Source organism: Pan paniscus, chromosome 10 (assembly GCF_029289425.2).
Source record: "Pan paniscus chromosome 10, NHGRI_mPanPan1-v2.0_pri, whole genome shotgun sequence".
Taxonomy (NCBI): domain Eukaryota; kingdom Metazoa; phylum Chordata; class Mammalia; order Primates; family Hominidae; genus Pan; species Pan paniscus.
Window position 1 is genome coordinate 37,087,213 of NC_073259.2, and position 25,992 is coordinate 37,113,204.

A 25,992-nucleotide genomic window follows, 5' to 3' on the forward strand; every position below is an offset into this window, starting at 1 on the left:
TTTTTTTTTTGCTATTTTTGGTAGAGACAGGGTTTTACCATGTTGCCCAGGCTGGTCTTGAACTCCTGGGCTCAAGTGATCTCCTGCCTTGGCCTCCTAAAGTGCTGGGATTACAGGCATGAGCCACCACTCCCAGCCCAGCTCGTCTTCTGAAAACCCTTTAGGGATGGAGAACTTGGGCCTTTTTTTTTTTTTTTTTTTTTTGAGATGGAGTCTCGCCCTGTCGCCCAGGCTGGAGTGCAGTGGCGCGATATCTCGGCTCACTGCAACCTCCACCTCCCGAGTTCAAGCAGTTCTCCTGCCTCAGCCTCCTGAGTAGCTGTGCCCCATCGTGCCCAGCTAATTTTTGTATTTTTAGTTGAGATGGGGTTTCACCATGTTGGCCAGGCTGGTCTCGAACTCCTGACCTTGTGATCCATCCGCCTCGGCCTTCCAAAGTGCTGTGATTACAGGCGTGAGCCACCGTGCCTGGCCGCCTTTCTTTAATCCTAAAGCTGGAGGATTGGGTTTTACCTGTCAGGGACAGAAGCAGATGTTTATTACAATGAAAGCTACAGCAACTGAACTCGCAGTGCCAAGATGCTGTATTATCCAAACATGCTCAGCAGTCCCTGTCCTATGTGGCTGAAAAAAGACGAAGAGCAGAAGTCATCTTGCCTGCAAGATGGAGCTTTTCCTTTAGAGCATCTCAAAGCACGCCCTGTTGTTCTGCAGCCTGTCAGAGCAGGGCCATTAAAGAACCTGCAGAGTCAGAACCATCCTGCACCCCCTTTTCAAACTCCCCCCTTAAATAGAAAAAAGTAGTGGGTGAGAATGACAAAGCACGTTGCCCTGGAAATCTCTCGAGTCCAAGTAGCTGTATCCCTAACGACGATCCTACAGGAGCTTGCCTGACCCAGTCTCCAACACAGTCCTTTATTTCTTACAGATACAAGGAATAGAGCAGCACTGCATTGCCACCTCTAAATTGCTCTCCCCTGAGATGGGAGTATCTCCTCTTTCATCCATGTCACAGCCCAAAGAGTAGAAGAAGGGTGCACCCCTGTGAGATGAGAATGGCATCTGTCTCTTTGATCCATCAGTTATATACTGAGGCATCAAAGGTGGGAGATGGAATCAGGGAATCCAAAGGGTTTAGGAAGTGTGAGGGTTGGCCATCCTACCTTTAAGAGTTTGCAGTTCTCATGAGGAAGGGGACATTACTTAGAAATGATTTTAAAAATTCCTTATGTGGCAGCTATATGCTTCTGTCCAGTGTTAACTGGCCCTTTTTAATAGCCCTGGTAATTCCCTTCAGTCTGAGGACAAAATTTTACAAGAAGGAGGGTGGGGAGATGTCTCTGGGAGCTGCTGGAGGGAATGAAGCAATACTACATATTCTTCACTTTCTTACAGGATAGCAAAGTACTCCTCCAACCACCTACAGATAAAAAGCAATCTAGCCATGCACGGTGGCTCACACCTGTAATCCTAGCACTTTGGGAGGCTGAGGCAGGCGGATCACCTGAGGTCAGGGGTTCGAGACCAGCCTGGCCAACATGGTGAAACCCCATCTGTACTAAAAATACAAAAATTACCTTGGCGTGGTGGTGGGCGCCTGTAATCCCAGCTACTTAGGAGGCTGAGGCAGGAGAATCGCTTGAACCTGGGAGGTTGCAGTGAGCCCGGATTGCTTCATTGCACTCCAGCCTGGGCGACAAGAGCAAGACTCTGTCTCAAAAAAAAAAAAAAAAAAAAAAAAAAAAGCCATCTAGTATGGCTGATAGGAGAGCTCTATGAGTTCAAATTAGTCTTTTTTTACCCTGTCTCAAAAAATAAATGAAAAATAAAAATAAACTCCCCTTAAATGTTAAATGAGCATGAGCAGAAACTGTCCCTTCCTGAATTCAGCCATTATTCACCTGTTCGCCTTAGATGAAGAATCAAGGAACAGCAGCTCTGGGGGGTTGGGAGGAGTTAGGGTCCGGCCCTGCCCCAGACCTCTCAGTGTCCAATTTCTCTGTGTCAGCTGTGTTTCTCAGCTGTCCACTTTCCTCCAGCCCTGTCATTTCAGCCCTGACACCAAGACAGGAGGCTAGGAGGTCTACAAATAGCGACTGGGTAGCTGGTGTGAACACGGGGTACTGGGGGGGCTTAGCCCCCAAGGAAGAGGACCAGTTTTTCCCCAGCACCACCATCAAGGCCTCGAGGCTCCCAGCTCCCTCTACAGCCTGTGGACTGACTTAGGGAATCCCGAACGTAAGTTACCTCTTCATCCTCTTGATTTCCACGACTGCTCACCCCAGCTGCCCTGATCTATAATCTACTCAGCTTCTTCATTTCTCTCCTTGTCTGTGAGTCTTTTTGGGTTTTAGGCGTAAAATTATTATTCTACTCTAGGATGAGTTTGGATTGAAGCGGGGGGTGGGGGTGGGGGTGGGGTGAAGGGAATGAAGTAGTAAGGGAAGGAAAGGCTCATATTACCCTGAAAACTTAAAATAGCTGAGCCCTGAGGCAGGCTGGGACAGAACTAGGCACAGGGCCCCCAGGGCCCAAGAAAAAAGTAGGGGAGGACAGATGTCTCCAGTCCATCCTTCCTTGTGTGCACACGAGGACACACATTAAACCTCTTGAAGAGAGGAGATCTGGGAAGGTATGCATCACATCTCTGTTGCCCACAGATTTCCAGGAGAAACAAAGTACCTATAGGAAAATGACGTAAACCATGCAGCTTTGAACACTGTGTAAGGGCTGTAAACTATGGGGTCGCCCCTCAGGATGGAAGGATGAGTATCAGTTTGAGGAACTAATTGGGAAGCTCTTTAGTCTGTTGGGCTTTTTTTTTTTTTTTTTTTTTTGAGATGGAGTCTTGCTCTGTCACCCAGGCTGGAGGGCAGTGGCACAATCCCGGCTCACTGCAACCTCCGCCTCCCGGGTTCAAGCGATTCTCCTTCCTCAGCTTCCTGAGTGGATGGGATTACAGGTGTCCGCCACCACACCCGGCTACTGTTTATATATTTAGTAGAGATGGGGTTTCACCATGTTGGCCAGGCTAGTCTTGAACTCCTGATCTCTAGTGATCCGCCTGCCTCAGCCTCCCAAAGTGCTGGGATTACAGGCATGCACCACCACGCCCGGCCATGTTGAGCTTTTTTCTAGACCTCCATGAAATCTGTTAATAAAACCTGCCAAAGGATCTGTATTTGGCCCAGTGCAGTGGCTCACGCCTGTCTCAACAATTTGGGAGGTTGAAACAGGAGGATTGCTTGAGCTAGTTCGGGACCAGCCTAGGCAACAAAGCAAGACCATGTCTCTACAAAAAATAAAAAAGTAGCCAGGTAGTGTGCACCTTGTGTTCCAGCTACTCAGGAAGCTGAGGTAGGGGGATCGCTTCAGGCTGGGAGGTCGAGGCTGCAGTGAGCCATGATCACGCCACTGCACTCCAGCCTGGGTGACAGAGTGAGACCCCATCTCAACAGTAACAACAACAAAATCTCTCATCACATTTCTCCAAAAGCCTCCCCTTTGAGGACCACCCTACTGCAAGGGACAGAAAGGGAGAGAAGAATGAAAGGGATTAGATTTCATAGTGGGGTCCAACCTCTTGCAGGATGACAGAAAAGGAGGTGCTGGAGTCCCCTAAGCCCTCCTTCCCAGCAGAGACTCGGCAAAGTGGGGTAAGTCTGGGCCTCTGACCACTGGGTGTGGGGGGCTGGGAAGCCATTACAGCTGAAGCAGAGTGCTTAAATTGATCTCATTTGTGTGTGACTCATTTTTTGCTGGCCAGCACCTGCAGTCCCCAATACCAATACCCCCCTAATCCTGGGGTACATTCCTTGCCTGAAACTAGAAAACTGTCTAGTTTGCTCTAGCGCCTCCCTACTCTAGAGAGGGTGACAAGTCCTTTTAACATTGGGTTTTCTTCACTCCCTCCCTCAGCTACAGCGGCTAAAGCAGTTACTCAGGAAGGGTTCTACAGGGACAAAGGAGATGGAACTTCCCCCAGAGCCCCAGGCCAATGGGGAGGCAGTGGGAGCTGGGGGTGGGCCCATCTACTACATCTATGAGGAAGAGGAAGAGGAAGAAGAGGAGGAGGAGGAGACACCCCCAGAACCTCCTAAGCTGGTCAACGATAAGCCCCACAAATTCAAAGATCACTTCTTCAAGAAGCCAAAGTTCTGTGATGTCTGTGCCCGGATGATTGTTCGTGAGTCATGAAGGGAAGTGAAGAGAGTATGATATTGAAGGCAGAGGTTTGGGGAGAGGGCATAGGAGAGGAGTATTTGTAGCAGATGGGCTGTGGCTAGAGTTGGTGTAAGGCAATGCTATTAGAGATTGAGCAAGTAGGGTCCCAGACAGAAAAGGAAACCTAAGAGTAGCAGCAGTGGTACAAAGGGAAAGGGCAATCTGGAACCTTATCTGAATTTTCTCCCCCTTTCCCAAGTCAACAACAAGTTTGGGCTTCGCTGTAAGAACTGCAAAACCAACATCCATGAACACTGTCAGTCCTATGTGGAAATGCAGAGATGCTTCGGCAAGATCGTGAGTAGGCTCTGGAGAGCAAGGTGTAGAAAGGAGGGGACATGGCCACGGGTGGTGGCTCACGCCTGTAATCCCAGCACTTTGGGAGGCTGAGGTGGGCGGATCACGAGGTCAGGAGATCGAGACCATCCTGGCTAACACAGTGAAACCCCGTCTCTAAATACAAAAAATTAGCCGGGCGTGGTGGCAGGTGCCTGTAGTCCCAGCTACTCAGGAGGCTGAGGCAGGAGAATGGCGTAAACCCGGGAGGCGGAGCTTGCAGTGAGCCGAGATTGTGCCACTGCACTCCAGCCTGGGTGACAGAGCGAGACTCCATCTCAGAAAAAAAAAAAAAAAAGAGGGGACGTGTCACCAGCCAGCTACCCCTTGCTGGTCTCTCCTCCATCCCATTCATTTCTCTGCTTTTTCTTTCTCAGCCCATCTCTTTTTCTGAGAAAGGGTGGGCACTCCTGGGAGAGATGGGCTTCTGGACCTTACTTTGCTACCTCTAATGCTTCCTCTTATCCCATCCTACAGCCACCTGGTTTCCATCGGGCCTATAGTTCCCCACTCTACAGCAACCAGCAGTACGCTTGTGTCAAAGATCTCTGTAAGTGCCCTTTATGGAACATGAGGGAATGGGCAAGCCTAGAGATGGTTTCATGCCATCTCTAGCTTTGGGAGCCAAATTCTGAAACAGAAACCATAATTCTCCCTCAACCTCACATTTTTATATCCATTTGGATGCAGAGGCAATATCCCCATTTTACAGCAGAGGGAGATAAGATTTAGTTGCAACTACATACAGTTAGCAAGAGGTAGAGCCAAGACTGGAATCTTCAGTTGCTAGCTTCAGAATCTGTGCTCTTTGTGTGCAAAATCATTTCTAAGCAAGAACAAGGATTCTAGATTGTCCTCATCCTTACTACAGAGTCATATCAGACTCGGGGCAAGACCCAAAGGCTGCAGGCACCCTGGGCAGGTTCATAATTTGGCAACCCAGGCCGGGCGCCGTGGCTCACGCTTGTAATCCCAGCACTTTGGGAGGCCGAGGCGGGTGGATCACGAGGTCAGGAGATCGAGACCACGGTGAAACCCCGTCTCTACTAAAAACACAAAAAAATTAGCTGGGCGTGGTGGCAGGCGCCTGTAGTCCCAGCTACTCGGAGAGGCTGAGGCAGGAGAATGGCGTAAACCCCGGAGGCGGAGCTTGCAGTGAGCCGAGACTGTGCCACTGTACTCCAGCCTGGGTGACAGAGCGAGACTCCGTCTCAAAAATAATAATAATAATAATAATAATAATAATTTGGCAACCCTTAAAAGCATATTCATTGACAAATTTGCTCAACATTTATTTGGAGGAGAGGCTGAACTCTGTGAAGAGCATGGGTGAAAAAGAAGAACCTATTGGTGGCAGCACCTCAGCTTACACATGCCATTTAGCAGAACAAAAGCCAGCAGTTAAGGGCCCAGTCTCCTTAGAAGGAGAATCGTGATTCTGCGCATGTCTCAGCTCCCAAGCAAGCAAAGTTGTCTTTCAAACATCATATAATGCTCTGCCTGGAAGGAGTTCTAATAAATACTTTTCTCCCTCACTTTACATCACCAGTGATGTTTTTAAAGTCCTTTATAGATTGGTGTCCTGGGTATTGCCTAGCTGACCCTTCCCTAATCTTCCCCCGCGGCACCCCCACCGCCACCCAACACACACATGGGTATCCATCTACTCAATCCTACCTCTCCCTTCCTTTCCTCCAAGCCTTTCTCTGCCTTCCCAATAATGTCTTCTTTCTCCTCCCATTCGATTAGCTGCTGCCAATCGCAATGATCCTGTGTTTGAAACCCTGCGCACTGGGGTGATCATGGCAAACAAGGAACGGAAGAAGGGACAGGCAGATAAGAAAAATGTGAGTACTGTACCTCCCCACGAGGTCCCTCCCAGAGATCCCATGGAGCAGGTCATTTTCCCATTTGGAAAGCTGACAGAAGTAATGGATTGTCTTCCCCTAAAATTGCACAAAACTCGGCCAGGCATGGTGGCTCACGCCTGTAATCCCAGCACTTTGGGAGGCCGACGCGGGTGGATCATGAGGTCAGGAGATCAAGACCATCCTGGCCAACATGGTGAAACCTCGTCTCTACTAAAAATACAAAAATTAGCCAGGCATGGTGGTGTGTGTCTGTAATCCCAGCTACTTGGGAGGCCGAGGCAGGAGAACCACTTGAACCTGGGAGGCGGAGGTTGCAGTGAGCTGAGATCATGCCACTGCACTCCAGCCTGGGTGACAGAGTGAGACTCCATCTCAAAAAAAAAAAAAGCCGGGTGAGGTGGCTCACGCCTGTAATCCCGGCACTTTGGGAGGCCGAGGCGGGTGGATTACCTGAGGTCAGGAGTTTGAGACCAGGCTGGCCAACATGGTGAAACCCCGTCTCTACTAAAAATACAAAAATTAGCCAGGCGCGGTGGCACACACCTGTAATCCCAGCTACTCGGGAGGCTGAGGCAGGAGAATCGCTTGAGCCCAAGAGGCGGAGGTTGCAGTGAGCCGAGATGGTGCCACTGCACTCCAGCCTAGCCGACAGAGGGAGACTCTGTCTCAAAAAAAAAAAAAGAAAAGAAAAGAAAAGAAAAAAATTGCACATAACCCAACAGACATATTTTTGCATGCAATTTTAGGGGGTTTTGGAAACTGCTGCAGCTCACCATGGGCCTCTGGTTAAGAATTCTAGCCATAGATTATGTTTTCTCAGCTTCCTTCTGAAATTGTCAGATTAGCCACCACAACCACCTGAAGGCTAGGCCCAAAGTCTTTGGCATTGCTAGGTGACAGAGGCAAGAGCTGTGCTTTTGGATGTAGGGAAGAGAACTTGTCATGCCAAGTAACTGGAGAATTCTAGAGCCATGCAAGTATCCATGAAGATCATCTGGTCTGACCTGTTCATTTTACAGATGATGAAACTGAGGCACAAAGCTACTGACCAAGATAAACCTCATTTCCTTTCGTAACAGGGTTACTAGGTTGGTAATGCCATAGATTTGCATTCAGTTCAGCAAGGAATTTGTTAGAATATTCTTATATCTTTCTGGACAACCAGGGTGGACTAGTATGGATGATGGTTACAGTTAGATGGACTCCTAAAATTGGTTGAGTGGCAAACCCAGAGTCTAGGTCCTTTCAGCATTATACAGCTAGAGGGAGATTTCTGATGCCTTATAACATGATTTAGATATAATGAAGTTACAAATTATATATTCATCCTGGGTGTGGTGGCTCACGCCTGTAATCCCAGCACTTTGGGAGGCCGAGGTGGGCAGATTACCTGAGGTCAGGAGTTCGAAACCTGCCTGGCCAACGTGGTGAAACCCTGTCTCTACTAAAAATACAAAAATAAAAATAAAAATAAAAAATCCGGGTGTGGTGGTGCTCGCTTGTAATCCCAGCTACTTGGGAGGCTGAGGCAGGAGAATCGCTTGAACCTGGGAGGCGGAGGTTGCAGTAAGCCACTGCACTCCAGCCTGGGGGAGAAAGTGAGACCCTGTCAAGAAAAAAAAAAAAAAAAAAGGAAGGAAGGAAGGAAAGGAAGGAAGGAAGGGAAAAGAAAAGATAAATGTACATATTTGATCAAAAAAATCAACTGCAAAAAACAGAACTAGAAATCTGGCCTCAAACTTGTTGATATGGAGGTTGGACACAGATAAGGGATTTCTATGGAGTGAATTCATGACTTGTAAGGCACTAGCAACGTGATATGGCTGCTTCCAGAAGGGCTAACATACTCTTGGGTTATATTCTTTTAAGGGAATTATAAAAATTGTGCTGCTTTTTTTTTTTTTTTTTTTTTTTTTTTTAAGATAGAGTTTTGCTTTTGTTGCCTGGGCTGGAGTGCAATGGCACGATCTCGGCTCACCGCAAACTCCGCCTCCTGGGTCCAAGCGATTATCCTGCCTCAGCCTCCCGAGTAGCTGGGATTACAGGCATGCGCCACCATGCCTGGCTAATTTTGTATTTTTAGTAGAGAGGAGATTTCTCCATGTTGGTCAGGCCGGTCTCGAACTCCCGACCTCAGGTGATCCGCCCACCTCGGCCTCCCAAAGTGCTGGGATTACAAGCATAAGCCACCGCGCCTGGCCATGCTGCTCACTTTTTACTTACACACTGGAGTATTTTTAAAGGCTGACAGCATAGTCAAGGACCTGGAATCTGGTAGTGAATTCCCTGTTATTTAGCTACATTCAAGCAGAATGTGGGTGACCCACCTGATAGGATGTTTTAGAGAAAGTCCCTGCATGGCGGGGCATGGTGGGTCACGCCTGTAATCCCAGCACTTTGGGAGGCCGAGGCTGGTGGATCACGAGGTCAGGAGATTGAGATCATCCTGGCTAACACGGTGAAACCCCATCTCTACTAAAAATACAAAAAATTAGCTGGGCGTGGTGGCAGGCGCCTGTAGTCCCAGCTACTCGGGAGGCTGTGGCAGGAGAATGGCGTGAACCTGGAGGCGGAGCTGGCACTGAGCCAAGATTGCGCCACTGCACTCCAGCCTGGGTGACAGAGGGAGACCCGTCTCAAAAAAAAAAAAAAAAAAAAAGAAAGTTCCTGCATTAGGCAGATGGCTGAACTAGATATTTCCTCCAAGGCCTCTTCCAACTCTGAGATCTCTGAGATCCCATTATTCTATAGTTCTCTGACCTGATTATAGACAGCCAGGGCATGTGTTCCCAAGACAGCGTCTCCCTAACTCTGGTGCCCCCTCCAGCCTCTAGCAGCCATGATGGAGGAGGAGCCAGAGTCGGCCAGACCACAGGAAGGCAAACCCCAGGATGGTGAGTGTTACCCACCTCCATCCAGAGATGGAGTAGGATCAGAGGCTCAGCTGTGGAACAGAGGGTGGAGGAGCAAAGGGCAGGCCAGCTTTGGATAGACGAGGCCCTTCCATAAAAGGGTAAGAGAATAAGAATTGCCCTCCAGGAGACAGACAATTTGTTGGTGTTTCCTATCCCAGGAAATCCTGAAGGGGATAAGAAGGCTGAGAAGAAGACACCTGATGACAAGGTAAGAATCCTTCCTCCCTGCAAGGAACCCAGTTCTCTCCCCAACCCAGCTCTGACACCACTACTCATGGCCCTGGCAGAAGCTCACTCTTTAACTCCTAGGCTTCCCATCACTTTTGACCCACACTCTCCATCACCTTGCACACCCACCCACAACCAAAACACTTCTCTCAGTTCAGGGACCTAGAAGAGAGTTGGAGTGTAGAGTGTGTGGTGAATGTCCCTGCCTTGGAATCCTGCCCCTCAGTGTGGGGTAGAGGAGCCCTAAGACTCATCATTCCCTTTCACCCCCAGCACAAGCAGCCTGGCTTCCAGCAGTCTCATTACTTTGTGGCTCTCTATCGGTTCAAAGCCCTGGAGAAGGACGATCTGGATTTCCCGTGAGAGGCCTTGGGGCAGGGGGCTGGTACTGCGGAGTGAAGAGGAAAGAGCTGGGTTCCCCCAAGGGAAAGGAAAAGGGGGGACTCAGGGCTTGGAGCCTATTGATGCTGGACCCGGGACACAGCAGGGGACCTGCTATGTGAGTGAGGCCCCTCCCTTCCCCTCCCAGGCCAGGAGAGAAGATCACAGTCATTGATGACTCCAATGAAGAATGGTGGCGGGTGAGAGAAATGGCTAGGGCTAGGGTGGAGTGTGGGTTGAGTCCAGAACCCGACATTGAGAGATGGACTCTCCCTACTGTCTTCCCTAGGGGAAAATCGGGGAGAAGGTCGGATTTTTCCCTCCAAACTTCATCATTCGGGTCCGGGCTGGAGAACGTGTGCACCGCGTGACGAGATCCTTCGTGGGGAACCGCGAGATAGGGCAGATCACTCTCAAGAAGGACCAGGTAGGCTGTTGCCCCAACCCAATCCCAGGCCTGAATGCTCCCTAGCCCACCACACTCCTTGGAGAGCTTAACCATTAATAAGACTAGGGTGAGCCCCTGTAAACCCCGGCTCCCCTGCTGTCCTCTCCTACCTTTTCCTTTGATTCCTCTCCTACTTCTGATCCTTTAATCTTCTAGATCGTGGTGCAGAAAGGAGACGAAGCGGGCGGCTACGTCAAGGTCTACACCGGCCGCAAGGTGGGGCTGTTTCCCACCGACTTTCTAGAGGAAATTTAGGCGTGCGGGCGCCTGCAAGCGGGAGACACCCACACCCCATTCTGGGCGGGCCCAGTGGAGTTTGGGGAGGGGGGCGAAAGCAACGGGACTGCTGGGAGAGGAGGGGTAGGAAGGCCCGCCTGAGCGCGACGGGGCTTCCGGGAAGGGACTGGTTCTCGCCCCCTTCCCCAGCCTGGGGCCTCGGACACCTGCTGCCCAGAGCAGCCCGGACCCGAAACCTTTCAGGCCCCGCTTGCAAGAGCTGGAAAAAAACGCGTATCTACTAGGAGGAGCCAGGGACTGGGGCGGGGGGCGGGGGCGAGGGAGGGCGAACTGTCGAATGTTGCGAATTTATTAAACTTTTGACAAAACTTAGAAAAGTTGTTATTTAACTGGGGTTGAGGAGAGGGCCTGCGGAGGGGTGGAGAATCCTCCCTAGCTGTCCCGCCTCGTTACCATCGGGTAACCTGAGACCCATCTGGGCTGAGGTTGGCGGGAGGTGGGAAGTGCGCCCGCCAGGTGAGGCCTCTGTAGTCAGTAAAGAAAGGGGAGCGCAGGGCTGGAGTCGCCGCCCCCGCGCCCCAGCGTTTGGGAGCAGGATCTTGTAGTAGGATAAGTCCCCCCTTGCTCTTGGCGATTTAGCCGCAGGCAGCCCCTTGCATTTCGGAATCTGGCTTGGCGCCGAGCTAGGCCGCCAGGGGGCGATGCAAGATCTCGGTTGGAGAGCGAGGGATGGGGAGGGGGTGGAGGGTGGGTAAGGGGAGACAACCAGAGACACCAAGCCCGAGACCCTGGGCCTGGGAGGGGGTGGGGTGCGTGCCGTCTCCATGGCAACACTTCCTCAAGTCCTCCGAGAACCGAGCTAGCTAGGCCGGGGGCCTAACCCCACCCGCGCGGCCCCTGCCCTAACCCTTTCCGACAGGTACCGAGTGAGAACGGAGGGCAGACAGCTAACCGGCTCTCGCGGAGACACCCCTGCGGAGCACCGTATGCAAATGTTATTATTTGCATATGCAAATATGCAAATACGCCGGCCCTGGTCAGGGCGGCAGGTGGCGAGGAGCGGGAAGGTGTGGGGAAGGGAGCAGAAGGAGACGAGGAGTTTGGGGACCTGAGAGCGGACCCAGTGAGAGGCAGGCTGGGGTGGTCGCTGGAGTGGGGCAGGCGTGTGTGGGGGGGTCTTGAGCTCGATGCCGGGTGGGGGAGGGTCGGCTTGGCCAGCCAGGAGCTCCTCTTCTCGTCTGCCCGTTGTCTGCCAGGACTGAGGTTGGCACCGCCTAGCAAGGTTGGCAGCGGGAGCCCGGGCACCATCTGCTGCTGGCGGGGGGAGGGCAGAGGCTCAGCTGGGCTGGGGAAGAGGAGGCCTGGGACGGGCGCGCCCCCCTTCCAGAAGGCTGAGGTGTGATGGGGGTAGGGAAGCACACAAGAAGACTCTGCAGAACCGGGTTCAGTTTTCTGTTCCCTTTGCCCTTGACGGTCCCGGATGCCTGAGGGGGTGGGGGCGGAGTCATTAAAGAAGACCCCCCCTTTAATCGCGATTGAGCTGGAATAGGAACAGATCACAGGCAAACACACACACCAACCACACGCAAATCAAGCATTCTGTCCTTATCCTTCCTTGAAATCCACCTACCAGGAATGTATGAGGGGAGGGACCGCGAGGGCTCGGGTCGTCTCTATTCATCAAGGTCTGAGGGACTCAAAATCAGAGCCCCCCGAGATCCTCGAGAGCCCCCCGCCAATGCTAAGGCAAAACCAATTTACTGGCTCATTGGGCGGCAATGCTGGTGTGCGGATGTCGAGAAGCAGGGAGAGCGGCTGTTCTCCCCCAACACTCGGGGGGCGCCCCCCTCCCTAGCCTCACTGAGCCGGCAGCTGTCCCTAATTAGAGCGGCGGTTTAATTGGATTTATCAGCAGTTAATAGGAAATTAAGCAAAGGGCCCGAGAGAAGGGGGGCGGGAAAAGCCGGGAAACAGGCTGTGCTGAACTAGGAGGGGTGCTAGGGTACCAGGGGTGGGGACATGTGACCCAGTGTCCCGATCGAGCCCCACGGTCACACCCTCCCGTCATTACTCACCAAGACTCTTAAGCCCTGGCCCGCGGGCCGGAGAGCAGGTCCCCAGAGAGGGCGGCAGGCGTGACAGCGACCCTATGTGAGCTCCCAGCGCCCTCCATCCCCCTAAGCGGCGCCTGGGTGATGGATGATACTGCCGCATGCTGCAAAGGTCATAAGTCTGGGCCAAGGAGCAGACTGAATTGAAAACAGATCCGAGGAAGGGCCGGTACTGGGGTACAAGACAACCGGCACCCCAACCTCCTCCACTGCCCACTCCACTCAGCGCGCGCGCGCGCGCACACACACACACACACACACACACACACACGTGCCCCTTGAAGTTGGAAGACTGGGCAGCACGGGGGGAAAAGGCAGAGTACAGAGTGACCCTTTCTATAAACCCCACCAGCAGCAGTGTTGGGGATCCTGAGAATCTCCCGGTGCAGCTCCAGTGTTCCCTTTAGGCTCTGCCTCCACGAACTGCCCGATTTGGGTCAGTGGGGTCCGCCGGGTCTGCTGCTCAGGGGCAGCCCAACGTCGGCGCTACCCGCCCTAGGGGCCAGTCAAGGAAGCTTGCAGACAGCTAAGCCCTGGTGCACAGGCCTCCTAGTCCACAGCCCCAGGCGCCTCCTGTCACCAAGACCTCATCATACTGCTAGGCTAACAAGGCCTGCTCCGGAGACCCTGACGACCTCCCTGCCACATTCCACCCCGCAGGGCACAGATGGCAACTCCTGCATATGCTAAGGTGTGCTAGCCTCTGAGTGGGTGTGGGTGGGCTCTCCGTGCCCCTGGCAATTATGGACGTCTGTATCTCCGGCGTGTGGTTTGTGTGTGTCCGTTTGTTCCCTGGGTATGTGAGGTGTGTCTACCTGAGCCCCAGGTGTGTCCGACTCTGTGCCCGGGTGTGTGTCTGTGCCCCTGAGTGTGTCTATATCTGTCGGGTTTGTCCACTTCCCCGTCCCCAGCTCCCATCTGGGTGATTTTGCCCGGGTGTGCCTCCGCGTGGGGGCGTTTCCGTGCGTCTCCGCCTGCAGGTCTGTGTATGTGTGAAAATCAGGAAGAGCCAGCGGGGAGTTGTGTGTTGCCATCGCGTCTCCGCCTGCAGGTATGTGTGTCTCGGTGACAGTGCGTAGGCGTGTGCCTGGGTGTGAGCCGCGCGGCGGCGTGTATCCGAATGACAGTGTGACGCACGTGCGCGCGCGCGTGTGTGTGTGTGCGCGCGCCGGGGTGAGTCTCCCGCCCCCACTCCTTCCTTTCCCCATTTCTATTCCTCTCTCCTCTCCCGGCCAGCTCGGCTTCGCCGACCGCATCATCTCCATCCATTATTGAAGAAACAGCCGCGTCCGCTCCAATCACATCAACACCCCCGCCCCCTTTCCGTTCCGCTCGCCCAGCGGCCCCTCTGGGTGCTGAGAAGAGGGGAAGCCAAGGCGCGGTGGGGGCGCCGGGTGGGAATGGGCTTATGACCCTTGCCCCAAGCCCGGCCAGAAGCCGGGACGCCGGGGTCCCCGGCGGAGAGCGCTTTGCATAAACAGATGGCGCGGGCGTCTTTGTCTCACTCGTTCGCTCACCGCGCAGCTCCCGGCTCCGCTTCTGTCTGGCTGATGCAATCATGATCATCTCGGTGCCTCGGGACCCGGCGCCCTTAATAATGGCAGAGGGGGTCAGGGGCCCCGGGGCTCCCGAGCAGATGCTGGGCCCTGTGTCTTCCTTTCCGGGAGCCCCTCCACGTCCCACAGCCGCAGCGGGAAGATCAACGCTGCGCGGAGTTGACGGGCATGTGGAGGTGACCAGGAGGAGGACCCCGGGCAGTGCCCCGAGGCATCTCCGGGCTGCCCTGTTGGGCTGCTGCAGTCCCCAGAGGCAGCAACCCAGAGAATAGGAATAGAGCTGGGGAGTGGGGTTGGGGAGAGACAGAGATAAAGACAGAGACAAAGAGAGGCATTAGTAAAGAGAGACACAGTGAGATGGAGAGATGTGGAGGGAGGGAGCGAGACACAAAGAGACACAGAAAAACCGATGCAGAGGGACAAAGCCAGGTAGGGAAGGCAGCAAGAGGGAGAGCAGATAGACACAGCCAGAATAGGGAAGAGAGAGATGGACATACCCAGAGACAGGAAGCAGACAGAAGGCAGAAAGAACAAGAGGCAGAAAGAAGGGCAGCCAGAGGCTAGGACAGGCCGGGTCAGAGGGCTTAGGGCAATCTCGAATCTGCAGCCCAGAAGCAGAGATGAAGCCCCCGCCTCCCCAGCCCCCAGGCATCTGAGGATGCCCAACCCCAGAAGAGGAACCCGCCTGAACCCTGGGTGCCGATTGTGGCTGAAGAGATAGGAGCTTCCGCGTCCCCTCTCCGCCCTCCGGTCCCATCTCACACCAGAAGAGTGGAGGCTGCGGGACCCACTGTCTTGGCGGCGGGAGTGGCGGAGTGACGGGCTGGGCGTGGACGGACACTCCAGGCACCAACTTAGCGGCCCGAACGCCGGGAGTGCAGGGTCGGCACTGCCCGACAGGGGGTGCCCAAGGCCTCTTCCCCGAGCTTGGGGGCCGCTCGGCCTCCAGGGGGCGCCCGAGCCCACGGCCCCTGCAACATGCTCGATCCGCTGAGTCCCGCTGCCTTTGACCCTCTGTGCAGCCAGCGCGCGGATTGGGATCCTGGTGCGGATTAGCGCTTGGAGTCCAGTCCCAGCGGGATCCCGGGCCGCGCCTAATCTGCGGCTAATGACTCCTGCGGTCCCTCACCCCGCTGGGCCAGCGTGGCCTGAGTCCTCGTGGTGGGAAAGTGTGGGGAGCGAGGAGAGATGGGATCCGGAACCCAAGGAGTCCTGTATTCCAGATCGGCCCCATGGGCCACGAGCCAGAGACGGGAACCAAAGATGGAAGGGGGCTTAGAAATAAATTCACAGAGACAGGGACCAGAAGCAGGAGAAGGGTCAGAGAGTGGCGGAGAGGCGGAGCGGAGGCAATAATGTAACGTTGCATCTCGGTGAGCGGGGCGGAGGCCCAAGGCCGGAGGGAGAGCGGCGGCTCTGGAAAAGGAGCGCGACGGAGAATTTGGGACCTGGCCGGGGTCACCGGAACTCAGAACAGAGGGCACAAGGAAGCAGGCGAGGGCCTGTGAGCAAAGGCGCAAGGACCAGGCGCCCCTTCCGGCGTCCTGGCTCCCCAGCTGTGCCACAGAGAACCAGATGTGCAGCCCAGTTGTGCGGCCGCTCGAGTTTGAGCTCTGGGATTGTTTTTTGGTCCCAGAGACTGGAGGGCTGGGGTGCGCGGGTGACAGGACACGCCCTCCCTTCCTGGGCCCTGGAGGCGCGGGCTCTCGGGAGGGCTGGGCTGCTGGAGGCTCTGACAGCCCGTCAGCCCCGCTCCTCCGCCCCCCCTACACATCGCAGCGAGTCTCTGTCTCTTTGTTCTCGCCGTGTCTCTGACACTTTATCTCATTATCCGCCGGAGGGAGGCGGAGAGCCCGGGACCCCGCAGCCTAATTACAGCCGCGCTTGTCAGAGTAGGGGGCGGCGGAAGTATCAGCGAGAAGGAAAGGGAGGGGGACCCTAGAAAGCGCCCTCTCCCTCCCTGTACCCCGACGATCCCAGAGACGGGTACAGAGCTCGCTCCCGCCCGCGCCCTCCACAGGGCGGGCTCTGGAGGGGGAGGTGCTCTGCAGGATCGGCTGCGAGGAGGGAGGGGGTGGTGGAGGTTATCGTGGGAGTGGGGAGAGATATTAGGACTCGGTTCCTACGTCCCTAAGACCCAAATTCCCCAGAGACGGGGGCTGTGAGCCTCCCCACCCCAGCAGCATAGCACACACCTGAGATGGTTGAGGACAGGAGGGAATCGCTTGCATTTCTGTGTCTGTGTCTTGTTCTCTTTCAGCATCTGTCCGATCTTTCCTGTTTCCCCCACTCCATTCCCTTCCTATCCATCCCACAGCCAGAGGAAGGGGATGGCCTCCTTGGGCGGCCCCACCTTTACCCTACCCCAGGTAGGCAGAGCAAGCAAGTCTCTCAAGCCCCACTGCCATGACTGTGGTAGAATAAATAAACTGGCGTATTCTATCCTGAGCCATGATTAACATACACCTGGTTCTTCCAGCCTCCAACCGCAATTCCAGTCCAACCACAACCTGAAGAAACCACTCAGAACAAGAGGGGCTGGGGGAGCTTTACGGTGTGGGCCTGTCTTCCTCCTTCCCCCACTACACTGTGGAGGGGACAGAACCAGGGTTCTCAGGACCCGCTCCTGGACAGCTCTAAGGGTGTCAGGGAAGTGCTGCACATGCCCTCACTGGCCTTAGCCCCTCCTGGTCCCACCTGTGAACACTCCACACATGCATTTTGCTAAGTGCCTGTCCCATGGCCATGCCTCCTCCCACATCTTATGGGGTCCTATGCCACTGAGGTCCTTCCCTCAGATGCCAAAAGCCCCAAGAATGATGGTGTCCCTTGGTCCAGGTGCAGACATCTGGAGGAGAGAGTCGGAGAGCAGAAACCACTTGGCTCCCAGACAATTCCCCTACAGGCTTTGGGCCTGGAATTGAGGAGAAAGTGAGCTAAGTCGGGGTGGGGTGAGTCCAAAGAAGCACGGGCTGGGCCAAGCTAAGCTGCTTGGGGCTGGGCTGATCCCTCCCCACTCAGGGGCGGGACCCCAGGAGGAGGGAGAGGACAGAGCCACTGCAGAGGACCAGACTGGAAAAACAACGATATGGCAGGAGCCAGTCTTGGGGCCCGCTTCTACCGGCAGATCAAAAGACATCCGGGGGTGAGTCCTCAGAACCTCAGAACCTCTAACTCCTAACTCTCCTGCTGCCCCACCCTCCAAATCCCCCAATGCCTTGCCTTGTGCCCAGGTCCTTCAGCGCTCCTATTCTTCCCCTAAGGTTGCCCCAGTCTCTCTCCGAAACGTCCCTGTGTCCCACAAATCTACTACCTTGGACAGGATCGCTGTAGGGTGAGGGAGACCATGCCAGGAAATATGGTTGTAGGAGATTCCAGGGAGGGAGCACCAGACCCGGGGTGGGGTTGGGGTGGGCAGAAAAGCTTGTAAAGGGTGACTGGGAACTGCGGGGAGAGGGCTGACCCCAAAAGTGCTCTCCCTCTTCCCCGCAGATCATCCCGATGATCGGCTTAATCTGCCTGGGCATGGGCAGCGCTGCGCTCTACTTGCTGCGACTCGCCCTTCGCAGCCCCGACGTCTGGTAAAGGCCCGGCTTGGGATGCTCACGGGGGCCTGGGTGAGGCAAGATGGGGTGGAAATAGGCGGCCCTAGTGGGGATCCCGTGCCCTGCTGCATGCACCTTCGACTGTACCGACCGGCATCTCAGGGCTGGAGCCCACTGCTGACCTGGGAGACCCCCGTATCCCCTCCAGCCCACCTGGCCGCTCACTCCTCAGCGTGGCCCGCCCTGAAATGCGGAACCCGCGCCTCTCCCGGCCTGGTTGCCATGACGACGCCGCTCAGCCAGCGGCGGGCTCGGGCTTTTGGGTACCTCTAAGTCCTCACCAGAGCACTGGGGTTGTGGCCGGGTGAGCTGCTGGGGGTGGCATTGGGGACCAGTGTGGGGCGGAGATTTCACACCCGGCCGCGGAGAGGGTCTGGAAGCGAAAGGCGCACCCATGGCTTTATAATTCCCGGCACATCACCAGAAACCCAGCCCCTTGGGATCTGTGTCTGATTCCCACGACTCTGCTCTTAGGGTTAACCTAGGGTGGCAGGCAGCAAGTGGGAGTCCCTGGGCCCCGTTGTCGGTTTGTCACGCAGCCCCATGCTGACAATGGTGACAGGCTTCTTGTCTCACTTGTCAGCACCTGCTAATATGACCGTTCCTTTGTCAGTATCTGGGAAATGGGACCCCCAGGGCAGGAGGCAGGGGTACTGGGGTGGGGCCAGAGCCTCTGGGTGGAGCTTGGGGGTCAAATTGGGTTACAGAGTTCTGGGTCCCAGGGAGGAGACCCTAACCCTCCCCCCTCCTGCTCCACAGCTGGGACAGAAAGAACAACCCGGAGCCCTGGAACCGCCTGAGCCCCAATGACCAATACAAGGTACCTCTCGATGGCTCTAGGGTTGCCCCCCATCCTCTTATCTCCTGGTCCTTGCACCCACAACTCCCGTACTAGAAGCAAAGGGAGGCTTGGGGCACTCAGCGCAACCCCCTTTCCCTCTCCTCTTAGTTCCTTGCAGTTTCCACTGACTATAAGAAGCTGAAGAAGGACCGGCCAGACTTCTAAGCCAGGCTGGGCTGCCAGTGCCATGCAAACCACAGACAGCCAGCCCATCCACTTCTTCCACTCCTCCCCGCAGGCCCCAAGGCATCACTCCGGCCACCCTGTCCCGCTACTGCTTACACAGGCCGGGTTCCCACGCAGAGGGGAGGCTGCTCCACCCCTACTCTCCTCCCTTGCTCCCAGCAGCGGAAGCGCCTCTGACCCTTGGCTTGAGTCCCACGTGGGGGAGGAGGAGGCAGGCAGCACCAGCAGGGGTCCACCAAGAGCCCAGACCAGCCCCTCTGCCCTCCTACCTGGGCCTCGAAGGGTGTGGCACAGGCTACGTGTTGAGCGTGGCCTACGTGAGCCAACAAGAAGCAGGGGCCTCTGAGTGCCAAGCGACGTGGCGGGCTCCACGTTAGCCCAGGCTCTGGGAGCCAGCCCAGGGGCGGCGCTGCTCAGCTTGGGCTGGTCCAGGGCCTGCCCAGGCTGGGGCACCTTTGCCTCCTGAGGCGCAGCGCACTCCTCCCCTGCCCAAGCCTACTGCCTCCCGCTGCCGCCAGTACCCCCTCCAGCCCCACACCTGGGCCTCCCCCTGCCGCTCCCCTCCCTTGCTCCCCTCTGTCCCCAGGGATCAAACAGAAGCAGCCGTGGGCAAAATACAATTTCATTTAACAAATTGAATTTGCTGCGCCTGCTAATCACGTCTGGTGTCGGCTCTGATCAGAGACAGAAAGAGGAGGCTGCAGCCCCGGGGGTCCTTGTGGTAGCGGTGGTGGGAGGGGAGCGGTGTACACATTGAGGGAGACAAATCACTGTTTGGCCCAGGGGAACCCCACCCATAGTAATGGAAACTCAGGGCAGGTTAGCATTTTATTAGATAAAAACAGGAAGGAGGGTGCCTACCCACCCCTGCCTGCTACTGGCTCTGAAGGGCACTCCTCAACTTCCCCAAGAAAGAGGACACGTCTCTGATACTGTGATCATGACAGGGGTTCAAACAGAAAGTGCCTGGGCCCTCCTTCTAAGTCTTGTTACCAAAAAAAGGAAAAAGAAAAGATCTCAGTTACAAATTCTGGGAAGGGAGACTATACCTGGCTCTTGCCCTAAGTGAGAGGTCTTCCCTCCCGCACCAAAAAATAGAAAGGCTTTCTATTTCACTGGCCCAGGTAGGGGGAAGGAGAGTAACTTTGAGTCTGTGGGCCTCATTTCCCAGGTGCCTTCAATGCTCATCAAAACCAGGCATGGGGAAGGCCCTGGCAAACTGCTCCACCCGTTGCCTGAGGTTGGCCAGACGCTGACTTGTTTCTGAGTCCTTAAGCAGGAAGGATTTGAAATCCTGGAGCTTGGCTAGAGAGAGAGGGTGAGGAAACAAGTGGTCAGAGCTCTAGGGAAGGCAGTGAGATCAGCTGGGGGAGGGAGCAGACAGTGAGTGGGAACTGGCTGGCCCGGGGCTCCTTCTTGCTCACTCACCAGTCTTGCTCTTCACCTCTAAGCCAATGTTGACCCCTTCATCTATAAAGTCCACAACTCTCCGGAAGTCATCCTCACGGAACTGTCGAGAAGTTAAGGCTGGGGCCCCTGGAACGAGGCACAAGGGGAGGGATGAGCATAGCCCAAGGTCACCTGGCAGTCATCCAGCATGGGAGCCCCTTCCCTCCTCAAACCCCAGGTCTCACCAAGCCGCAGGCCGCCCGGTGTGATGGCACTTCGGTCTCCAGGACAGGTGTTCTTGTTGGCAGTGATGGATACAAGCTCTAGCACCCGCTCAGCCCGAGCTCCATCCAGGCCCTTGGGCCGCAGGTCCACCAGCACCAGGTGGTTGTCAGTACCACCTAAGGTGGGTAAGAAATGGGGAGTGGTGAGTCCTGGGCCTCTGCCTGAAGCTACAGAGGCCCTCACCCATCACCTGCTGGCTTACCTGATACCAGTGAGTAGCCTCGCTCTAGCAGGGCATCTGCCATGGCCCGAGCATTCTTCAGAACCTGCAGGGAGTACTCCCGGAACATGGGGGTGCAGGCCTGGAGATGAGACAGTAGCAGCTGTGACCCTAGGCCTGGACCCAAGCCCTGCACTACCCTCTGGCCCTGCACCCTCAGCATAGCTCTGTGACCCCAGCCTTGACCCCTTCCATCCTGGCATTTCCCTTCCATCAGCCCCAGCATCAGTTAGCAAGGTGCAGGGTCTAAGCCTCCAGGCCATTGCCCCCCTACACCCTACAAAGACAGGATCCCCAACCTGCTTTAGGGCCACAGCTACTGCAGCAATGGCATGATTGTGGGGGCCCCCCTGTAGGGATGGGAACACGGCAAAGTTGATTCGGTCCTCAAATGTGTAAGGGATCTCCCGGCCAGTCTTGGGGTCCACAGCCTTCACCCCTTTCCGGTAGAAGATGAGCCCTGACCTGTGTGAGAGGTGGATGGTCAGAGTCTAAGCTGAAAAGAAGGACAAGGGACAGAGAAGGCAGAGGAAGCTGGCGGACCTGGGCCCCAAGGGCACACCTCACGTGGGCTTGGTACACTGGATTCCAGTGGTAGAGGGAATCAGCCCCTCAATCCCATCCACAAATCCCCTGCCAGGGCATGGCCACCATGGGCAAGAGAAGGAGAACTGTCACAGACTGGGCAGGAGTCTTAAGGGCTGCAGGTGGGAATGAATTCCTCTCAGGTCCAGGCCAACAGTGCCCCAGGAATAGGCCTGAAGGCAGGGAAAGGCAAGGCCCGACCTCAGGGAGCCTGACCTGGCCCCTCGAAGAGTCTTGTGAGTAGTGGTGGTGACGATGTCCGCGTGCTTGAAAGGCGAGGGAATCACCTTGGCAGCCACCAGGCCACTGATGTGGGCCATGTCTGCCAGCAGGTGTGCTTTGACTTCATCACACACCTGGGCAGGTACAGAGGCAAGGCCTCAGCCTGGGGAGGGCCCGGAGAGGCCTGCCCAAGGCTGCCCTCCTCCTACACCTCCTCACCACCCCCTGGGGAGGTGCCCAGTCTCCAGCCCCCCACCAACCTCTCTCATGCGGGCGTAGTCAATGAGGCGAGCATAGGCGCTGGTGCCAGCTATGATGAGCCGTGGCCGGAAAAGTCGAGCAGTCAGTGCCAGCTGGTCATAGTCAATGAGGCCAGTTTTGGGCTGGACAGACACACAAACAGCTAAAGCCCTGAGAAGGAAGCAGGGCAGCTCACTCTCCTCCTTAACCCTAAGGATGGCCCAGCGCTCCAGTCCCTCAGCTTCTCCAGGGGAGGACCACAACCAGGGCCAAGAGCCCCTCCCCACACCCTAGAGCACTCACGTTGAGCTTATAGGGCATAGACTCGAAGAAGATGGACGTGGCTGATATCCGCTTGACGTCAGACATGTAGCCGTGGGTGAGACTGCGAAGTGAGAGGAAGTAAGAAGGCCTGGGTGGAAGGACCCTCAGACTTAACCACTCCCTTCAACTCCACAGTTCTCTGTCCCCAGAACACCAGTCCTAGGACACACTGCCTCACTGCTCTGTCCACTCTGTGGTAGGCACTATAACTGGGATCTTATCTTCCTCATCCACTGTGACATGCAGGACAGGGCAAGGCCTGTTCCATCTGTATGGTCCACAGTAGGTATTCAATAAATAACTCCTTTCCCACACCAATCCTGCCCGCCAAGACCATCAGCCAGCCCATCCATACTCACTGGCCCCCATCGGGCAGGTCCAGCCCCATGATCCGGTCGTGAGGTTGCAGAAGGGCTGTGTAGACGGCCAGGTTGGCTGGGGACCCAGAGTAGGGCTGGACATTGACTCCCCACTGTGCAGGATCCAGGTCAAAGGCTTCCAAGGCCCGGTGCTGGCACAGAAGCTCAATTTCATCCACCACCTCTGCTCCCCCATAGTATCTGCCGTGGGAGAGGGGTAATGAGGGCACAGAGAAAGGACTCTCAACCATCAGCAAAGGACTGGGAAGTTCACTCCTCAATGAACACTGGGAAGGTACAGGTGGGTTCCCCCACTGGGAGCACCATCCCTGACACTGCCCTCCAGCCCTCACCTCTTGCCAGGATAACCCTCCGAGTACTTGTTGTTCAGACAGGACCCCAGGGCCTCCAGCGCAGCTCGGCTGCAGAAGTTCTGGGGTGGTGGGGGGCAATGTCAGAAGGTATTGAGCCCCTTCCCCTGGACTCCCACAGTCCCTCCCTGCCAGAGCCAGAGCTGAAAGCGGGAGTACTCCCTGCAGAAAGCTCCATTCACTCAGCACCAGGCCTGGGGCAAAGCCAGAGGCAGCATTCTCAGAAACCCATCTGCCATGAGCAGTGGCCCCTCAATGCCACCTACCCACTCAAACTTGTGCTTCTAGGCTCCTCCTTCCTCATAGGAGGAAGGAAGGAAGGGATCAGATGAAACTGTAGGGACCCTGGAGGCTCCCTAAATGTCCCAACCCCATAAACTGGACTTGCACTGCCTTTGCTTGAGGGAGATAAGAAAGGAAGATAAAGCCCAAAGAAAGGTCCTGAGTGTGAAAGGGGGTTTTGGAGAAATATCAGTTAAGATAACTTTGTTACTTCCTGTACCCATGGTGGCCCAACCCCTGCCCATCTCCCCAGGTCCCACCTCTGAGGCAATGAGCTCCAGGCCACGACACTGCCTGTCCTTCTCCCTCTGCAGCAACTCCCACATCTCAGGATCACTGTCCGACAGGCTCTCCTGGCCTGTCCAGCCCCTGTTTGCTTCCCCAGTCTGAGTCTGGGCTGCGTTGCTGTGCTGAGCCCGAATGGCCATCCTGACCAGCTGCCCACATCTCTGCAGAGGCTGGAGGCAGGAAAAGTCAGGGTGAAATCACAACAGTCCAGACAAATCGTCTCCCGGCCACCCTCACTCATGCTTCTAAGGCCACACCGAGCTGCCAGTTGTCCAGCCAGCCTGTTTCAGTTCTCACTACCCCCACCTCCACCTTCAAAAGCCAGTTCTGGAGCCAAGCTTGAGATCAACGTCCAGGGGGTGGTTCTGATTTGCTCCATTCACTGCACCGCACCTCAGAAATCTCCCACCACCTCACTCCATGAACCACTCTGCAAAGCTTGTCGTCCAAAAGCCTGTGTCTCCCCAACTCCAGAGAGGGCAACTGAGATTCCAGAACCTTCCCACCGACAGGAACAAGAGGGTCTTCCTGCAGGGCACCATAAACTGATACCCCAGTCAGCGGGGGAAGAGGCAGAGTTGGCAAGGGCTGAGGCCACAGATTGTAGAGCAATGCAGGTGGGAGGGTAGACCTTTAGCAGTCCCTGAGGAAGAGCTGTGTGGGAGTGGTGGGGGTGGGGATCTGCCCGAGAGTAAGCCAATACCCTTTCCCCTTACTTAGCCCCCTACCCGTTCCACCTCCTTCCAGCCCTCACTGCCGCCGGGACCCCTGCCTGATGCAAGCAGTGAAGCTCGGTTGCATCATCTGCAGGGCTCAGAGCTGGCCGGAAAGGCTCAGCTTGTGAGACCAGGCCGAAAACTCCGCTCATTTGCCAGCACCGGGTCCGCGGGGCATCCGGGGCTGTCCTCTCCCCTAATGCCACGTGAAATGGGCGGTCACGAGGCCCTGGGGCGTCTGATCGCCAGAATGAGGACAGGCTCGCAGTTAACTCCACGCGCGCCCAGGGGTCTTGGGGATTCCCCAGTTACACGTCCGCTCCCTGAGGCCCCAATCCACGTGCATGGAAAAGCCAAGAGAACCCCAGAGTTTGTGACTAGGAACTAAGGTAGGAGAAGAGCTTCCTTTCCACTGATTACCCAGCGTCTGGAGCCCCATTCTTACCCGAGCCGCCCGAAACAAAGAGAAGTACAGCATCGCAACTCGGAAGTCGCAGGAGGTCCAGCCACCAACTCTGGTCTAGGGCAGCAAGCTGTCGGAAGAAGACCGTTCGGAGAACGCATGCGCGAGAAGAGCGCGCTGAGACGCCAAAGCTAACGGGAGGGATCTACGCATGCGTAGTGGTGGCCCCTTTGTGGCCTTTTGGGAATTGTAGTTCGCCCACTCACCGCTTTTTTCTTTACGATTCCCGTCTGTAGCCCCAGGGTTAGAGGCCCTTGCCTGGGGGGAAAAAAACAAAAAACAAAAACAGAGGTCCAGTGCCGCCCCCTCTCCTTACTGTCCTGAAGCTTTTCAGGGTTTTCTCTCTGCTTGTTGTCAAGACAAACGTTTATAGGGTGCCTACTGAATATCTAGCTAGCATTATTAGACTCCAGGAGATCTAGACCCCCACACAAGATAAAGAGCTATGGAACACTGGAAAGCACCATGGTTTAGAAGGGTCGGAGACCTGAATTCAAGTTCCGGCTCTGGGACTAGTGCATTAGCCTATGTGGGCTTCAGTTTCCTCCCTGGTAAAGCCACAAGAAAATACTGTGTGGTGAGGATTCAATGAGGCTTTTCCTGTGAACATGCGCTGTGACAGATTGTCCTCCCCTCTTCCTCTGACCCACAGACCTGCCTCCTACATGGCATCTCCTCTTTCTCCTCAGACATCTGGGAGCAGAGGAAGGCACCCCTCCTGTTATTCACTTGTCGCATTTTGTTACCTGTCCACCTCTTGATGTCCCAGGAGTCGGTGGGCTCTCCTTTTTTCCCCAGGGCTATAGATCTTTGAGACTGGAAGGGATCTTCCTTTTAGCCTGACTTCATCCGGAAGAAACCCTTGGGAATGGGATTCATCAACCCCTCCAGGAGTAGGTTCCCAAACCTCAGCATCAGAATGGGTTAGAAAATATGATATAAATATGAGTGTGGGGTCTGCCTTCAGAGGTTCTAATTCAATGGATCTCAAAGAGTAGACATTTGCCCACTTATGCTGTCACACAACTAAACCTCTCCTCAGTGATTCTGATAAGCCAAGTTTTTTTTTTTTAATTAAAAAAAAGTTTTTGGCTGGGCATGGTGGCTCATGCCTGTAATCCCAGCACTTTGGGAGGCCAAGGCAGGAGGATCTCTTGAGGCCAGGAGTTCTAAACCAGCCTGGTCAACATAGTGAGACCCTATCTCTACAAAAGGAAAAATTTAAAATTACCTAGGCATGGTGGTATGTGCATGCAGTCTCAGCTACTGGGAAGGTTGAGGCAGGAGGGTCACTTGAGCCCAGGAGTTC

The 25,992-nt window shown here is 55.2% G+C and overlaps 3 protein-coding genes across 13 annotated transcripts; 2 read left to right on the forward strand and 1 right to left on the reverse strand.

Annotated features, from left to right (window-relative positions):
* The first annotated feature begins 90 nt into the window (after positions 1–90).
* Positions 91–13,605, forward strand: STAC3 (SH3 and cysteine rich domain 3). Of its 3 annotated transcripts, none has more exons than XM_055095494.3 (12): positions 91–2,238; positions 3,497–3,656; positions 3,919–4,186; positions 4,424–4,521; positions 5,038–5,110; positions 6,310–6,407; positions 9,259–9,325; positions 9,505–9,554; positions 9,848–9,933; positions 10,104–10,155; positions 10,245–10,382; positions 10,560–13,605. In XM_055095494.3, the coding sequence occupies exons 2-12, from the start codon at positions 3,591–3,593 to the stop codon at positions 10,656–10,658; spliced, it is 1,095 nt and encodes a 364-aa protein (XP_054951469.1). In that variant the 5' UTR covers positions 91–2,238; positions 3,497–3,590; the 3' UTR covers positions 10,659–13,605. The 3 variants fall into 3 exon arrangements, with proteins under 3 accessions (XP_054951469.1, XP_034791507.1, XP_063449468.1); XM_034935616.4 differs by having other exon boundaries at positions 3,590–3,656; XM_063593398.1 differs by lacking the exons at positions 91–2,238; positions 9,259–9,325; positions 10,560–13,605 and having other exon boundaries at positions 3,230–3,656; positions 9,848–10,155.
* A 146-nt stretch (positions 13,606–13,751) lies between these two features.
* Positions 13,752–19,578, forward strand: NDUFA4L2 (NDUFA4 mitochondrial complex associated like 2). 4 transcript variants are annotated; one of them, XM_055095497.2, is made up of 7 exons: positions 14,596–15,680; positions 16,568–16,676; positions 16,787–17,238; positions 17,329–17,452; positions 17,800–17,888; positions 18,672–18,732; positions 18,862–19,578. In XM_055095497.2, the coding sequence occupies exons 3-7, from the start codon at positions 17,072–17,074 to the stop codon at positions 18,916–18,918; spliced, it is 498 nt and encodes a 165-aa protein (XP_054951472.1). In that variant the 5' UTR covers positions 14,596–15,680; positions 16,568–16,676; positions 16,787–17,071; the 3' UTR covers positions 18,919–19,578. The 4 variants fall into 4 exon arrangements, with proteins under 4 accessions (XP_034791512.1, XP_034791511.1, XP_054951472.1 ...); XM_055095496.2 differs by having other exon boundaries at positions 14,596–16,676; XM_034935621.3 differs by lacking the exons at positions 14,596–15,680; positions 16,568–16,676; positions 16,787–17,238 and adding an exon at positions 13,752–13,802.
* A 176-nt stretch (positions 19,579–19,754) lies between these two features.
* SHMT2 (serine hydroxymethyltransferase 2) lies at positions 19,755–25,207 on the reverse strand. 6 transcript variants are annotated; one of them, XM_003824872.6, is made up of 12 exons: positions 24,666–25,207; positions 23,477–23,674; positions 22,917–22,996; positions 22,564–22,764; positions 22,184–22,265; positions 21,901–22,023; positions 21,635–21,774; positions 21,133–21,298; positions 20,816–20,915; positions 20,574–20,729; positions 20,368–20,475; positions 19,755–20,244 (listed from the first exon to the last, which is right to left on the reverse strand). In XM_003824872.6, exons 1-12 carry the CDS (start codon positions 24,696–24,698, stop codon positions 20,117–20,119), a joined length of 1,515 nt encoding a protein of 504 aa, XP_003824920.1. In that variant the 5' UTR covers positions 24,699–25,207; the 3' UTR covers positions 19,755–20,116. The 6 variants fall into 6 exon arrangements, with proteins under 6 accessions (XP_003824920.1, XP_003824922.1, XP_008976774.1 ...); XM_003824874.5 differs by lacking the exon at positions 24,666–25,207 and adding an exon at positions 24,233–24,370; XM_008978526.3 differs by lacking the exon at positions 22,917–22,996 and having other exon boundaries at positions 24,666–24,822.
* Positions 25,208–25,992: the final 785 nt, after the last annotated feature.